The sequence below is a fragment of the Ictalurus furcatus genome, chromosome 1 (genome assembly GCF_023375685.1).
Source record: "Ictalurus furcatus strain D&B chromosome 1, Billie_1.0, whole genome shotgun sequence".
Taxonomy (NCBI): Eukaryota; Metazoa; Chordata; class Actinopteri; order Siluriformes; family Ictaluridae; genus Ictalurus; species Ictalurus furcatus.
The window spans coordinates 721,009-738,376 of NC_071255.1; the positions used below are offsets into that span (position 1 = coordinate 721,009).

At 43.8% G+C, this 17,368-nt stretch overlaps 1 protein-coding gene across 1 annotated transcript; it reads left to right on the forward strand.

Moving 5' to 3' along the window:
• rbfox1l (RNA binding fox-1 homolog 1, like) lies at positions 1–16,098 on the forward strand. Its single transcript, XM_053643271.1, has 13 exons — positions 1–84; positions 5,938–6,174; positions 10,181–10,357; positions 10,645–10,698; positions 10,922–11,014; positions 11,422–11,479; positions 11,596–11,655; positions 11,809–11,953; positions 12,079–12,118; positions 12,244–12,314; positions 12,457–12,532; positions 12,658–13,530; positions 14,987–16,098. Exons 1-12 carry the CDS (start codon positions 1–3, stop codon positions 12,700–12,702), a joined length of 1,140 nt encoding a protein of 379 aa, XP_053499246.1. The 3' UTR covers positions 12,703–13,530; positions 14,987–16,098.
• The last annotated feature ends 1,270 nt before the right edge of the window (positions 16,099–17,368 follow it).

Genomic DNA, 17,368 nt, shown 5'->3' on the forward strand with positions numbered 1-17,368 from the left:
ATGTTGTCCTCTCCTGCGGTCATCCTGCAGCCGTATGGTCTCCCTGTGTACCCACAAACCTCGTGCTACCCCAGCCTTGTGCAGGTAACCCCAAATCTCTCTCTGTATCTCTCTCCATCTGTCTGTCTCTCATTTTACTCTTTAACATGTCTCTCATTCTGTCTGTCTCACTCCATTTTTCTCTCTCTATGTCTTATTATATTTCTCAATCTGTTGACTCTCTCTCTTGGTCTTTTTCTGTCCCTCCATATCTCTCACTCTTTTTCTCTATATTTGTCTCTCTCTCTCTCTCTCTCTAAAATGTGCTGTCATTTTATTCTCTCTCTCCATGCTGTTATTTTAAACGTGTGTCCATTAGAACAGTGTATTGCGTAAGGACTAAAACACTCTGCGTCATGCTGTTAGAGAAAAACAATCAACCAGCCAGTGTGTCCACACGCGTTTTATTCCTCACCCACCTGACAACGATAACAATTATCAACCATGTCATACTTTTTATCCGTTTATGTTTACATTTAACGTCCTCACTTGTGTTACAGAAGCTCTAAACGGTCGTGAAGTTAATAAGTAAAATAAAATTGTCTTATGCAAAGAAGCGTAAAACTCTTCTGTAACCTGACCGTTACAAAGCGCTGACACTGGAGACTCCTTCCTTAACTAAATTTAAAATATGTCAGTGGAGTGTCCGCTGGACACGCCCCTGTGAAAGAGCCGTTACTATGGAAACCATAAGGTGTCAGAACGAATGTGTTAATAATAACCTGTGCTATAATAACCAGAGCTGCTGTTCTGGAGGATTAATCGACATGTTCGGAGAAGGTGTGGTGTCGCGTGATGATCGCCATGGTGATGAAGTGATGATGGAGTGGCGTTGAGGATGAGTGTGGAATGAAATGATGAAGGGTTTATTCCAGATCCACACACACACACACACACACACACACACCTGTACCACAACAAAAAGAAGGTACATAAATATATATTTATCTCTTAGCAAGAGAACGTTTCTGGAATAGTTTATTTGATATTTCTTACAGACAGACTGTCTGATCTTGTCGATGGATTTTAGATCGGACTCTTCTACACATTTCAAACGTTAATATTTTCTTATTCTGCTGGCAGAATCTTAAACGTGAAAAGATGAGAGAAATCTGACGTATAAATCTATTAAAGAGATAAATATAAAGATCTTTCTCTCACTAACACGTCACTTTTAACTCAGGGTTAAAGTAAAATGTCGCACCTTTACACTGAACAGAGCTGTTCCTGATTTAACCTGAGTGTGTGTGTGTGTGTGTGTGGGCTGTATTTTTAGTCTTTACCTATCAATGCAGATTAACACACACACACACACACACGTGCGCACACACACACTTATGTCTGGTATTTCAGTGTGTGTGTGATAACAAAGTCAATGTTTACCAGAATTATAATCTATTCATATTCATTTGTAAAGAACTAAAGTATCGGACCGGTTGTAAGTGTGTGTGTGTGTGTGTGTGTGTGTGTGTGTGTGTGTGAGTGAGATCCTTCAGCTGTTTCTGTTGCTGATCTTTAACCCCTACAGTGACAGCTGAAAGAGTGGGGGTTGGGTATAAAGTGACACTAGTGAAGGTGTGTGTGTGCGTGTGTGTGTGTGAGTGTGCTGTGTGTTTGTGTCACATCGATGACAATAATAATAATAATTATAATACTTCTACACACACACACACACACACACACACACATGATTTGATTAGACAGTGTGTGCTCAGTCAGTCTACTTTTGTTTAAAAAAAAAAAAGAAAAGATCATAATAAGTTGAGAGAGTAATAATCCACAGAGCCTCTCTGATGACATCCGTGCATAATAAAAACATCACGCAGTAATGACTTCAAACCCCGAGGGAACATGTTCATGTGTTAATAACGCGGAGTAACCGAAGTGTGTGAGTGTGTGTGTGTGAGTGAGTGTGTGTGTGTGAGTGTGTGTGTGTGTGTGTGTGTGTGTGAGTGTACATACACAGGGTTATTCCGCTGATACAGCAGAGATCTGATAATAATGACACTGTTCAGTTCATTAATGAACGACACGTCGAGTATTTCAACAGTTTACAGTTAGATTTAATTCTGAGGAACGTCTGAGAGACGAGTTACTTCCTGTTCTCACGTACGTTGTAGCTACGACTAGCAATCGTTCTTCACCATTCTTCACTCTCTCTCTCTCTCACTCACTCTCTCTCTCTCCCTCTCACTCTCTCCCTCTCCCTCTCACTCTCTCTCTCACACACTGTCTCTCACTCTCTCTCTCTCTCTCTCTCCCTCTCACTCTCTCTCTCACACTCTCTCTCTTTCTCTCACTGTCACTCACTCTCTCTCTCTCTCGATCTCACTCACTCTCTCTCTCACTCACTGTCTATCACTCTCTCGCTCACTCACTCTCTCTCACTCTCTCTCTCACACACTCTCTCACTTTCTCTCGCTCTCTCTCGCTCTCACTCACTCTCTCTCTTGCTCTCTCTCTCTCTCTCTCTCACTCTCTCTAAACTCCTCTGTCCTGAAGACCTCTGAGGAACTTTACAGAGCACCGTGACCGTTACAGAGCGCTGAGACTCCTTCCATATATATTAAATAATAATAAATGTCTCCTAACGTCACCACATCAACGATTACACATTTGGTTTTGCTAAACAAACATTTAAAAAAACTGTTTATTATTAGTGTTAGATTATGTGGAGCATCTGCCGCATCTGTGTCTGAGCTGTTACTATAGAAACGATAACCTGTCATTCATCTTGCACCTTCTGACCAATCGGATTCGTGCATTCCGCCTCACCGTGGTGTTAATACCCATAACCATGAAGATCTGAGCTGGATCATTTCTAATAACCGGATTATAACTGGACGTATCTGATGTGTCGATGGTCAGATCTCTACTCCACTCGCTTCGGAATGGAGAGACTTTTAGAGTATTTTTGTCTCACACACAATGATGAGCTTCACTTTATATATAATAAGTATGACGTTCTCCAGCGTGCTCCTGGCTCTCTGCTGAAGTGTGTGAGATCAGATCTGTCTCAGATTGGCTGAATCTACAGTCTGGGTGAGAAGTCAGGACAGCTGAATCATTCAGCCAAATGGCAGGTGTGTGTGTGTGTGTGTGTGTGTGTGTATGTGTGTGTGTGTGTGTGTGTGTGTGTGTGTGTGTGTGTGCCAAATGTTTCACAACAAACACTTTTACTAACTTCTGTCTTTGTGTTCTGCAGGTGATTCTAAAGTAACTGCAGTATTAATATATCTTTACACCACGCTGCTGAGTTCTGGACTGTGATTGGTCAGAAGGTGGTGATTAGTTCTCTATAACAGCGGCTGTGACAGTAGTGCAGGTTTATATTAATATTAATGTGCTCCTTCTAATACGTTACGGTTTCTATAGTAATGGCTCGTTCACAGGGACGTGTACAGCGCACGGATTGAAAAACGCGCGCAATCTTTGACATTTTCTGTAAAATTTCATATTTACGGAAGGAGTCTCCAGTGTCAGCGCTGTGTAACAGTCAGAGGAGTTTACACTTCTTTACTGTTTCTCACTAACACCACACACTGCAGGGTTGTCTCTTATTAACTTAGAGAGAGAATAAAGAGAGAGAATAGAGAGAGAGAATAGAGAGAGAGAATAGAGAGAGGGAATAGAGAGAGAGAATAGAGAGATGGAATAGAGAGATGGAATAAAGAGAGAGAATAGAGAGAGGGAATAAAGAGAGAGAATAAAGAGAGAGAATAAAGAGAGGGAATAAAGAGAGAGAATGGAGAGAGAGAATAAAGAGAGAGAATGGAGAGAGAGAATATAGAGAGAGAATAGAGAGAGGGAATAGAGAGAGAGAATAGAGAGATGGAATAGAGAGAGAATAGAGAGATGGAATAGAGAGAGGGAATAAAGAGAGAGAATAGAGAGAGGGAATAGAGAGAGGGAATAAAGAGAGGGAATAAAGAGAGAGAATGGAGAGAGAGAATAAAGAGAGAGAATAGAGAGGGAATAAAGAGAGGGAATAAAGAGAGAGAGAATGAAGAGAGGGAATAAAGAGAGAGAATAGAGAGAGAATAGAGAGATGGAATAGAGAGAGGGAATAAAGAGAGAGAATAGAGAGAGAGAATATAGAGAGAGAATAGAGAGAGGGAATAGAGAGAGGGAATAGAGAGAGAGAATAGAGAGATGGAATAGAGAGAGAATAGAGAGAGGGAATAGAGAGAGAGAATAGAGAGAGGGAATAGAGAGAGAGAATGGAGAGAGAGAATAAAGAGAGAGAATGGAGAGAGGGAATAAAGAGAGAGAGAATAGAGAGGGAATAAAGAGAGGGAATAAAGAGAGAGAGAATGAAGAGAGGGAATAAAGAGAGAGAATAGAGAGGGAATAAAGAGAGGGAATAAAGAGAGAGAGAATGAAGAGAGGGAATAAAGAGAGAGAATAGAGAGAGAATAGAGAGATGGAATAGAGAGAGGGAATAAAGAGAGAGAATAGAGAGAGGGAATAGAGAGAGGGAATAAAGAGAGGGAATAAAGAGAGAGAATGGAGAGAGGGAATAAAGAGAGAGAGAATAGAGAGGGAATAAAGAGAGAGAGAATAGAGAGGGAATAAAGAGAGAGAGAATGAAGAGAGGGAATAAAGAGAGAGAATAGAGAGGGAATAAAGAGAGGGAATAAAGAGAGAGAGAATGAAGAGAGGGAATAAAGAGAGAGAATAGAGAGGGAATAAAGAGAGGGAATAAAGAGAGAGAGAATGAAGAGAGGGAATAAAGAGAGAGAATAGAGAGGGAATAAAGAGAGGGAATAGAGAGAGAGAATAAAGAGAGAGGGAATGAAGAGAGAGAATAAAGAGAGAGAATAAATAGAGGGATGGTGAGGGAACGAGTGTTTATAGCTGCTATAACTTAAGTGAGAACATCACATGTAACTATAAATGGATAAAAAGCATGACGGGTCGTTCTTTAATAAATAAGAACATTATAATTGTTGGTAAGTTGCTGTGGTGTAAGAGACTTGATCATCAGGGAGCAGGGAGACTCTGTACACACACATGCACACACACACACACGCACACTTTTATCCACCATTTGTGACACAGTGAGATTGTAGATATATATTTTGGGTTTTATTATCTTATCACCACACACACACACACACACACTGTTCTGTTCAGTGTCAGGACAGGACAGGACAGGACAGGTGGGAGGGGGCAGGAGGATGATTGACAGGGGCAGATGGCACGTGCTGTGCTGTGATTGGTGAGTGTGTATGAAGTGTGTAATAGTGGGCGGGGCTAACACAGGACCATTAAAGCATGTGAGTGTGTGTGTGTGTATGTGTGTGTGTTGTGAGAGAAGAGAAGATGCACTGAGATGGTAAGGAAAACACCTAACCCTAACCCATTTATTTACAGTTTTTTATTTATAGTTTTTTGGGGTCTGATGTGATGTTTATTTTTGTTTACACTCATGTTTATTTGACTTTATTTGTTAATGAATTCTTTTGAAAGATGAGAAATCACGTGTTTTGGGTTTTAACTGATCTTCACTGTGTTTAGTCACAGTTCACACGTGTAGGAACACAGAGGGAGTGTTGTGTGTGTGTTGTTTGTGTGTAGATTTAAAGACGTGATCTTGTAGTTTTTATACACGTTTTGGGAGTTTGGTGGAGTTTTGAGATCACGTGTCATATTTCTGATGTTTTGGTGATCAGCGTCTGCTTTCTCACTGTTACACGACTGCGCTTCTCACACACTTCCGTTCGTCTGGATTTTGAGGAGATTTGAGCACAACACTTCTCTGATGAGAAAGTTCAGACTGAGCGTGTGGATTGTGAATTATTTATAGAATGAGTTTCAATACCAAATATTTATCCTTCATAAATATGAAATAATTACTATGATAGATAATAGAGTATCCGCTCTCTCTCTCTATAGGGTGCTCCTGCTCAGGAGGCGGGGCCAGGGAGCAGTGACCCTGCCCTTACCCAGGTCTACGCCGCACCCCCTTCGTATCCACCACCCGGACAGGCCCCGCCCACACCCGCAGCCAGACTCCCGCCTCTTGATTTTAGCTCCGCCCACTCCAGCTCTGATTACCCAGACCACCATCAGCTCCGAGTGTATCAGAGCGCTCAGCACGAGGGGGCGGAGCCTATACCTGCCAATAACACGGTAAGAGACAGACGATTGGCTCGTGGACTGGAGGTAAATATCCACTGATGTGTTATGTGACGTGTTAAACGGCGTGTAAAAGCCCGAGCCTTACTACAGTCTGTAGATTTAATCTGATCACGTGTCTTTAATCTGTTAGAAATGATCTCCACTTTTACATTCAGGATCCGGATTTTAATCATTTCATTTAAACTATCCATTATTTTAAATTACGCAGGTGTAATAAGTGTAATAAAGGTGTGTGTGTGTCAGTTGCATTACCATACATGGTCAGAGTTGAGAGCTGCGTGTGTGATATGTATAGCAGGACACACACACACACACACACACACACACACACACGTGTCTCTCTGTCAGTGTTTCCGTTTAACATGGTTCATTGTTATGAGTTTAAATTTGAGAAGTTTCCTCAAATGGACTCGATCTAGGGGAAGTGGACGAGTGTGTATTGATAAGGAGGATGGATTGGGACGCGGCCTGTCTCTAATCTTCAGTATATATCCACTAGGAAGGGCCAGCGTCACACTCTGGAGGTTTCAGAGCGGACGAGCTCCTCCTCCTCCTTCCTCTTTCAGCCAGGTTCACACCTCTGCATCGTGACATCATAGCACCTAAACCCCACCCCCTGCACACACACACACACACACACACACTCATTACACCCCCCACACACACTGTTGCTCTGTCTGTGTGCTGCGACTGATGATGATGATGATGATGATACACTTCTTTATCCCCCCTAATTAATATTTGCCCTTTTACATGGAATCGTGGGTAATGACCTTTAACCTCATTCACCATATTGCAGCACCGTGACGTCTTACACTTCCTGCATCTCTCTATCCCTCTCTCCATCTTTCTCAACTCCCCATCATCTTTCTTTCCTTATACTCTGTCTTTCTTATATTCTTTTTCTATTCTCTCCCTCCCTATCCTTCTTTATTACCCCCCCCCCCCTTCTCTGTGCTGTATTCAGAGTTGAGTTCAGCACTCAGTGACACTGGCATGTCAGTTAAGCAGGGGCAGAGTTTGTCTAAAACCGGGGCGGAGAACTACATGAAGGTGATTTGAATAATCTGAAAGTGTGGCTGAGAAGGTTCTGGGTGTAGGTGGAGCAAGTGAGGAGAGGTGGAGCGAGTGAGAGAGGAGAGGTGGAGTGAGTGAGAATGAGGAGAGGTGGAGTGAGTGAGAGTGAGGAGAGGTGGAGCGAGTGAGAGAGGAGAGGTGGAGTGAGTGAGAATGAGGAGAGGTGGAGTGAGTGAGAGTGAGGAGAGGTGGAGCGAGTGAGGAGAGGAGAAGTGGAGTGGGTGAGAGTGAGAGAGGAGAGGTGGAGTGAGTGAGAGTGAGTAGAGAGGTGGAGTGAGAGTGAGTGAGTAGAGAGGTGGAGAGAGAGTGAGAGAGGAGAGGTGGAGTGAGTGAGAGTGAGTTGAGAGGTGGAGTGGGTGAGAGTGAGTAGAGAGGTGGAGTGAGAGTGAGAGAGGAGAGGTGGAGTGAGTGAGAGTGAGAGTGAGAGAGGAGAGGTGGAGTGAGTGAGAGTCAGTAGAGAGGTGGAGTGAGAGAGGAGAGGTGGAGTGGGTGAGGAACTAGCTGTAAGTTTCAGACCTGAAGCTGCTGACTCTGAATACGACTCAGTGCCTTTTTTCCTCTTTTCACCTTCATCTTTCTCTCTCTCTCTCCTTCTCTCTCTCACCCCTCGCTCTTTTTCTCCACAGCTGCAGCTAATCTGTTATTCCTGCTTTTCTGGGCCCTTGTGCTTTATTTTTTCACAGTTTTTCATCCCTTATTTTCTTTTTTTGCTCCAGCAGTTTTTCTTTATTTGTCTTTAATCTGCTGTCTGTAACATGAACTTCTCGTTGTTGATGATGATGATGATGATGATAACAGCATAACAGTGTAATGGCATTTTGATGAGGCAGGCTCACACACACACACACACACGTACACACACACACACACACAGTGGCATCGTGGTGCATTGTGGGTAGTGGATGTGGGTGTGACGCACTGTTAGCTGTAGTGTTGAACTGCATGGGGTCTTTTATCCACACTGATGATGTAATCAGATACGTGATGATGCAGTATGATGTGATGATGTAATATGATGTTAATCTGCTGTTACGTTTATCGGGAACGGCTGATTATTGATCTTACTGATGAGATTTTTTTAATATGTAAAGTGTATCATCCTGATCTCTCTCTCTCCCTGTCACTCTCTCTCTCTCTTTCTCCCTGTCACTCTCTCACTCTCCCTGTCACTCTCTCTCTCTCTCTCTCCCTGTCACTCTCTCTCTCTCTTTCTCCCTGTCACTCTCTCACTCTCCCTGTCACTCTCTCTCTCTCTCTCTCCCTGTCTCTCTCTCTCTCTCTCTCTCCCTGTCACTCTCTCTCTCTCTTTCTCCCTGTCACTCTCTCACTCTCCCTGTCACTCTCTCTCTCTCTCTCTCCCTGTCTCTCTCTCTCTCCCTGTCACTCTCTCACTCTCCCTGTCACTCTCTCTCTCTCTCTCTCCCTGTCACTCTCTCTCTCTCTTTCTCCCTGTCACTCTCTCTCTCTCTTTCTCCCTGTCACTCTCTCACTCTCCCTGTCACTCTCTCTCTCTCTCTCTCTCCCTGTCTCTCTCTCTCTCCCTGTCACTCTCTCTCTCTCTTTCTCCCTGTCACTCTCTCACTCTCCCTGTCACTCTCTCTCTCTCTCTCTCCCTGTCACTCTCTCTCTCTCTTTCTCCCTGTCACTCTCTCACTCTCCCTGTCACTCTCTCTCTCTCTCTCCCTGTCACTCTCTCTCTCTCTCTCTCCCTGTCACTCTCTCTCTCTCTTTCTCCCTGTCACTCTCTCACTCTCCCTGTCACTCTCTCTCTCTCTCTCTCCCTGTCTCTCTCTCTCTCCCTGTCACTCTCTCTCTCTCCCTGTCACTCTCTCTCTCTCCCTGTCACTCTCTCTCTCCCTGTCACTCTCTCTCTATCCCTGTCACTCTCTCCCTCTCTCCCTGTCACTCTCTCTCTCTCTATCCCTGTCTCTCTCTACCTGTCTCCCTGTCACTCTCTCTCTCTCCCTGTCACTCTCTCTCTCTATCACTGTCACTCTCTCTCTCTATCCCTGTCTCTCTCTCTGCCTGTCTCCCTGTCACTCTCTCTCTTTCTCCCTGTCACTCTCTCACTCTCCCTGTCACTCTCTCTCTCTCTCTCTCTCCCTGTCTCTCTCTCTCTCCCTGTCACTCTCTCTCTCTCCCTGTCACTCTCTCTCTCTCCCTGTCACTCTCTCTCTATCCCTGTCACTCTCTCCCTCTCTCCCTGTCACTCTCTCTCTCTCTATCCCTGTCTCTCTCTACCTGTCTCCCTGTCACTCTCTCTCTCTCCCTGTCACTCTCTCTCTCTATCACTGTCACTCTCTCTCTCTATCCCTGTCTCTCTCTCTGCCTGTCTCCCTGTCACTCTCTCTCTCTCTCTCTCTCTCTCCCTGTCACTCTCTCTCTCTCTTTCTCCCTGTCACTCTCTCACTCTCCCTGTCACTCTCTCTCTCTCTCTCTCCCTGTCTCTCTCTCTCTCCCTGTCACTCTCTCTCTCTCCCTGTCACTCTCTCTCTCTCCCTGTCACTCTCTCTCTATCCCTGTCACTCTCTCCCTCTCTCCCTGTCACTCTCTCTCTCTCTATCCCTGTCTCTCTCTACCTGTCTCCCTGTCACTCTCTCTCTCTCCCTGTCACTCTCTCTCTCTATCACTGTCACTCTCTCTCTCTATCCCTGTCTCTCTCTCTGCCTGTCTCCCTGTCACTCTCTCTCTCTCTCTCTCTCTCCCTGTTGCTCTCTCTCTCTCCCTGTCTCTCTCCCTGTCTCTCTCTCTCCCTCTCTCTCTCCCTGTCTCTCTCCCTGTCTCTCTCTCTCTCCCAGTCTCTCTCCCTGTCTCTCTCTCTTTCAGTCTCTCTGTATTCTTCTTCTGCCTAGTGTACCTTTACACCGCTCTACAGTTGTTATTTTAATCTGATCTCTCTGTCACGTTGTCCATCGCTCAGGACGAAGGTCTGGCCCCAGTGACCTCTGACCCCCAGCCTCTGAACGTCCCCCTGGCGACGGGGGGAGCAGGAAGTGGCAGCGAGGAAGAGGGGTCTGGGAAAGCCCAACCCAAACGCCTTCATGTCTCCAATATTCCCTTCAGATTCCGTGATCCTGACCTGAGACAGATGTTCGGGGTAAAATAACAAAACAAAAATGATAAAGTGTCAACAAGAGTAAAAGTTTAATTGAATCTGAATTGATTCAAACAAGTGAATCATTCTGACTAACTGAATCAAGTGAATCATAATCTTAGCTTTAGTTTATTTCCTCCTACATCATGTTAATCATGCTAAATACACACACAGCAATAATGTTAGCTTATTGCTAGCTTGATTAGCATATGCTAATAAACAAATCATGTTTTATCCGGGTGTCAATAATAAACAATAAACAAATAAACAAACTGTCTTTTGTCTTTCAGCAATTTGGCAAAATCCTGGACGTAGAGATCATCTTCAATGAGAGAGGGTCAAAGGTCAGTCATGATCTGTATAATAACTCGTGAACATTTCCTGAGTCTGAGCTGGCTCACAGTCCCACTGGGTGAAGCTAACGCTGTGGTTAACTCTGTTAGCTAGCTGACTAGCATGCTAGGCCATTAGCATGGCAGATCCATGCTCCATGTGCATGTGTAGGATGTGATCTATATTCAGTCTTGAGCGCGTCGGGGTTGTGACTCAGATCCTGTTGTTGTTCAGGGTTTTGGCTTCGTGACGTTTGAGAACGCGGCAGAAGCCGATCGAGCCCGAGAGAAACTCAACGGGACGATCGTGGAGGGGAGAAAGATCGAGGTAGGAACACTAACGTGTTTACATTCACGTGTTTGCGTATGAGGAACCCGGTGTATGTGTGCTGTTTGGTGGTGTTGCAGATGTTCAGATGATCTTCACCATAAATAGTGATGATGTCATACTAGCAGTGCTAGCCTATTTTTCAAAAGGCCTACATTCGGGTTTTGGTCGTATGTTTGTATGACGTTATGTCCGTAGTGGATTGGCGTTTATTTTCCAGTGCGAGCGTGAGTACGGCAGCGCAGTGATGACGTCACGTGACATCACTGCATATACAATGACATCATCAGATCAAAACACACAGTTTTGCCTCATTTTGAAGGAATGGAATCAGTAGTCAGTAGTAGTGATTATGAGGAGTTATCAGGAAAATACATGTTTTGTGTGTTTGTGTATTTATTCTGAAGGTGAACAACGCCACGGCCAGGGTGGTGACGAAGAAACCGCAGACTCCGATCGTTAACGGTGAGCTCGTTATCATCACACACTCACATTCATCAGCTCTACGCAGAAAACTCACCAAGGACTCAGTGGAATCTTCAGTAATCATCCATCCATTGTGTCTGTGTGTCTGTGTGCAGCTGCAGGATGGAAGATTAACCCCATGATGGGAGCCATGTACGCTCCAGAACTCTACACCGGTACTGCATCTCTCTCTCTCTCACACACACACACACACACATACACACACACACACACACACACACACACCTCCACTCTTTATTTAGGCTCTTAAATGAATCAAAGGTGAATGCTCTCTGAGATTGACTCATTTCTTCCTTTTTTGAAAATAGTTGCCAGCTTTCCTTATCCCGTTCCCACGGCAACACTGGCTTACAGAGGCTCCGCCCTGAGGGGGCGTGGTCGAGCGGTGTATAATACCATCCGCTCGGCGGCAGCGGCGGCGGCCACGCCCACTGCTGTTCCGGCCTATCCAGGGTCAGTCTTACTCTCTCAGACAGACGAAACAGGATCAGGATATACAGTTAGAGTTTAATGATCATGTGTATTTATCGTGTGTGTGTGTGTGTGTGTGTGTGTGTGTGTGTGTGTGTGTGTTACAGGGTGGTCTATCAGGATGGACTATACGGAACTGAAGTCTATGTGAGTTTAAAGAACAAGTTACATTGAATTTTAAGAAATTTACATTATGCTGTATGAAATATTACATTATGAATGTGTGTGTGTGTGTGTGTGTGTGTGTGTGTGTGTGTGTGTGTGTGTGTTAGGGAGGATATCCTGCTGCTTACAGAGTGGCTCAGTCTCCTTCAGCCACAGCTACGGCCACGTACAGTGATGGGTAAAAAAATGATCTAATCTAATCTCTATTCATCATTTAATCAGCTTTTACACGAATATACACCTGTTTCACCTTTTATAGAATTCATCTGTCAGCAGTGTGTTCACTTTATCTAAGTGTGTGTGTGTGTGTGTGTGTGTAGTTACGGGAGACTGTACACCACCGACCCCTACCATCACTCCGTAGGTCCGACCACCACATACGGAGTCAGCACTATGGTGAGATTCACACATACTTCGTATCACACTAAGGTTGCTACCTTCAGTGATTCAGTGTGTGTGTGTGTGTGTGTGTGTGTGTGTGTGTTTAATGCTAAACAGGTATGTGTTTTGTCCCCCCTCAGGCCAGTCTGTATCGAGGAGGCTACAACCGCTTCACCCCATACTGACCTCCGTACTGACCCCACACTAATTTCCTGGATGATCAACTGGGCGGAGCTTCACTCAGCCAATGAACTGAAGAGCCTGAAAGAAGCCACACCCACACTGACCTCATACATGGTGCTCACAATGCTCACAGTGTCGTAGTTAGCGTTACGCTAATAAGAGTTAAATACTGCTGGCTGGTTAGTCTCACCGTTTTATTATTATTATTATTATTACTTTTCTTACGATTAGCAACACCAGCGGTACGCTAACACGCTAATGACCCCGCCCGGTTCCTGCGCGTGTTGATCAGGAACGTGTGTGTGATTACGGTGTGCTGTTCGCAGGTACGTGCTGATATGTTCGTACACTAATCTACGATATTATTACGATAAAATCACGATGTCTGCATTTAGCTCGTCGAGGAAGAGAATTATATTTGAAACAGTGACGAGACAGATGTCACAGAAGTGGGCGGAGCTTAAGTAAAACTTAAGTGAAAGCAGCCAGTCAAAGGAGTTCAAACAGCATCAGCTTAACAGTCCATGTAATGCTAAAAAAAACTGTCTGTTGTTTATAATTACACAAAATAACACTAGAGCTAAGCTTGTGATTGGCTGGGTGAGTGTGAGTTAAGCTCCGCCCACCGCAGTATCGAGTGCTAAACATCACAGGATGTCGTAGAAGTGATTATCAGTACGTACCTAGCGCTTAGTGAATATATGAATTATTTTTGTAGATCATTGTAATATTGATGTGCAGTGCAGTGCAGTGTGTGTGTGTGTGTGTGTGTGTGTGAGTTACAGTACGATGCTAAACTGTGAGCTTCACTGAAGAGTGCGCAGGTGCAGGTGACTCAGTGTTTCTTCCTCCTCACTGTGTGTGTGTGTGTGTGTGTGTGTGTGTGTGTGTTCTACCTCAGTGCTGATGTTCCTCAGGGGTGTGACGATATAAATCAGTATCACGATACGCCGATACGCTACACAGATATCGTTAGCATGATGACGCACTGAACACTCCACTCTGAGCTGGATGTGATGTTGTGATACTGATATCGGGTGTTGGATAATCATATTGATAATGAGTCTTTATTAATCACGTATACATTACAGTACAGTGAAATTCTTTTCTTCACATACCCCAGCCTGTCAGGAAGTTGGGGTCAGAGCGCAGGGTCAGCCATGATACAGCGCCCCCTGGAGCAGAGAGGGTTAAGGGCCTTGCTCAAGGGCCCAACAGTGGCAGCTTGGCAGCGCTGGGGTTTGAACCCCCGACCTTCCGATCAGTAACCCAGAGCCTGAACCATCAAGCCACCACTGCACCACTGGATGTTTACTGTAACGTGAAAGTATCGTATCATATCGAATCGTATCGTATCGTCGCAGCCCTGAACTCTCAGAATCACTGTTTATGTTTTAGAGAAACTCTTCAAACTTTAGTTTGTTTACTGGATAAATCTCGCAAGCACACAGTTAAACTTACTCACAACTTACACACTCTGCATACACACACACACTCAATGCACACAAATACCACACACATACACACTCCACACACACAAACACCAGACGTACACACACTCCACACACACAAACACCACACATACACACTCCAGACACTCTTGAAGTGTACTTTGAACTGAGGCTCCGTCTCAAATCCTTCATTTTGTTCTTCCACTATACAGTATTTAAGAGCTTGTGTATTAAAAATATGATGACTCCACCCCTCTGTTGGCCACGCCCATTCGAGTGCCTCATTATGCTTCCACTATGCGTCCAACACCAGTTCTATTTCTGGTTGGTTCTAAAAAAAAAAAAAAAAGCAGTCTCGCTTATGTGCAGTACTCTCTCTGGGAAGTAATCAATCCCATGATGCACTGCAGAGCCGTCTCTTTAACTGCATATTATTATTATTATTATTATTATTATTATTATTATTATTATTTGTATTATTATTCACACACGGTGTGATTACTTTTAAAATCCTGAGCCCCAAAACAGCATTAAGTGTGTGTGTGTGTGTGTGTGTGTGTGTGAGACCTGTCCTCTATGATTTATCCTCCTTTTTTCACTTCTTTCTTCTCTAATGAGCCTTTGAACTCGTCTGTCTGTTTTTTTAAACAGTTGTCTAATTTATTTATTAATCACTTTTTTCTCTTCCTCCTTTTTTCTGTCATTTGTGCTGAAATCTCTCTCTCTCTCTCTCTCTCTCTCTCTCCATTCCTCCGTCTGCTGCTGTCCTTCCTTTTGTTCTCTGTTCCCTCTTTCCCATCTCCACGTGGCATGACGTGAGACGTTCCTGTGAAAGACTGAGTGATTATTGTGCGTTATAGCAGGTTATAAGGAGCGGTGTGTAATATTCAGCACGCGGCTGTGTCCCAAACGCTGTAAGAGAAGTGCACTTAAACCCATAACGTTCCCTCGTTCCACTCCTTCAGCGCTCTCGCTCACGCCACACGCTTATATCAACATTATTCCTTCTTTCATTCTTTCTAAACTACCTTAGTGATCTCTCCATTTGTTCTTTCCTCTCATGATCTGACCTGTGCATCTATCTGTTCTCTGTCCTCTTTTTCCTTCTGTCACTATTGTGTTCTTTTTTTCTCTTTCTTTATTCTCTCACTCCATCTCCTAAAATGCTTTAGCACTCACTCTATTTTATTATTTTTATTTCCTTTCTTTTCTTTGCATGATGTGATCTGTACATCTATCTGTCCTCTTTTTCTTTCGTACATTCTTTTTTTCTTTCCTCTCCTCCTTTGTCATCTGATGCATGTCTTCTTCCTTCCGTTTCTCTTGTTTTTAAACTCCTTTCTGATCCATGAGTTCTTCTGCTGTTCTTTTCTCTGCTCAGGTCGTCCTTTCATCTTTTCCACTTTGTTCAGATCTGTCTATCTACACTTCTACTCTGTCTCTCTCTCTCTCTCTCTCTCTCTCTCTCATGTTTATATTTACACGTTACACACACGCTCAGTTTATCTGTAAATAATACAAAAGAAACAGTGAGTAAAGCTTGCACTTTTGTTTAAGGAACGATATTCGTGTTCATTTGTAAATCCCCCAGCTCCTGATTTCACTCATCTCTCTCACCACTCTCTCCCCTTTCTCTCACCGCTCTCTCCCCTTTCTTTCACCACTCTCTCCCCTTTCTTTCACCACTCTCTCGCCACTCTCTCACCTCTCTCTCGCCACTCTCTCACCACTCTTTCGCCTCTCTCTCTCACCACTCTTTCGCCTCTCTCTCTCACCACTCTCTCACCACTCTTTCGCCACTCTCTCGCCTCTCTCCTCAGCTCTATCATTTTCTTTTGATCGTTCATTCTTTCTTGCTTTCAGTCTTTCCTTTCACTTTCAAATCTGACTAATAATCTCTTCCTTTCTTCTTTTCTTACTCTAAGTGTCTACTTTTTATCTGTTAAATCCATCAATTTCTCTCTCTTCTTCTCCTCCTTCGTGTTTCAATCTCTCCTTTATCTTTCCTTTCTTTCTCTTCCTATCCTGCGGCTTTACGGACTGAGCTTTCACTCTTATTATCTACAGCTTTTCATCCTTCCTCATTTTCTTTCTGTTGCTACTGTGTGTTTTCTCTCTACCACGCAATCCCTCTCTCTCTTTCTTTCTTCTGTACTTCTACTTTATTCTCTCAGTCCCTCCAGGATTTCACGATCGCAGAAACGAATGTAAAATCAAGGAAATGATCTTCGGACGAGCTGCAATTTTTAAAAAATGACCTCAGATCCGGGCCGAGACACGTCACGTGACGTCATGACACGCATTCAGCCAAAGCGCTCTTCCATTCACGTGCGTCGAACACGAGTACAGCGAGACGGTCTCGTTTACCAGCAAACATCACTGCGAAAGTGTGCAGGACTTTTTCATGCGACTGCGATTTCAGCAGTTCGAGTAGTTCTCTGCAAAAAAGCACAAAAAACTCCATAAGCTGCATCACAGATTATTGAAAAAAGCCGCAACAGAATCAAATGTTGTTGTTTTTTTTGTTTTTTTACCGAAACGATCACGAAAACCTCCCCGAGATCCCGCACACACCGAATTCTTTCTCTCTTTCTTTTCTTTCATTCTCCTCTGGCTCTGTTGTTTTTTTCTCTTTACTCCTCTCAGGCCTGGTTTCTCTTTGCATGCGTTGATCTGTTCATCTCTCTGCTCTGTCCTTCCTTCCCTTCTTCCTTTCGTTATATCGCTTTAGAAAACACTTTCTTTCTTCCTTTCGTTATTTCGCTTTAGAAAACACTTTCTTTCTTCCTTTCGTTATTTCGCTTTAGAAAACACTTTCTTTCTTCCTTCCTTTCATTATTTCGCTTTAGAAAACACTTTCTTTCTTTCTTCCTTTCGTTATTTCGCTTTAGAAAACACTTTCTTTCTTTCTTCCTTTCGTTATTTCGCTTTAGAAAACACTTCCCTTCTTTCTTTCGTTATATCGCTTCAGAAAACACTTCCCTTCTTTCTTTCGTTATTTCGCTTTAGAAAACACTTCCCTTCTTTCTTTCGTTATTTCGCTTTAGAAAACACTTCCCTTCTTTCTTTCGTTATTTCGCTTTAGAAAACACTTCCCTTCTTTCTTTCGTTATTTCGCTTTAGAAAACACTTCCCTTCTTTCTTTCGTTATTTCGCTTTAGAAAACACTTCCCTTCTTTCTTTCGTTATTTCGCTTTAGAAAACACTTCCCTTCTTT

Coding starts and splice junctions, on each gene's coding strand:
- rbfox1l (XM_053643271.1), top strand. CDS start 1: ATGTTGTCCTCTCCTGCGGTCATCCTGCAGCCGTATGGTCTCCCTGTG. Junction 10,358..10,644: donor ACCTGAGACAGATGTTCGGG/GTAAAATAACAA, acceptor TTTGTCTTTCAG/CAATTTGGCAAAATCCTGGA. Junction 12,119..12,243: donor TATACGGAACTGAAGTCTAT/GTGAGTTTAAAG, acceptor TGTGTGTGTTAG/GGAGGATATCCTGCTGCTTA.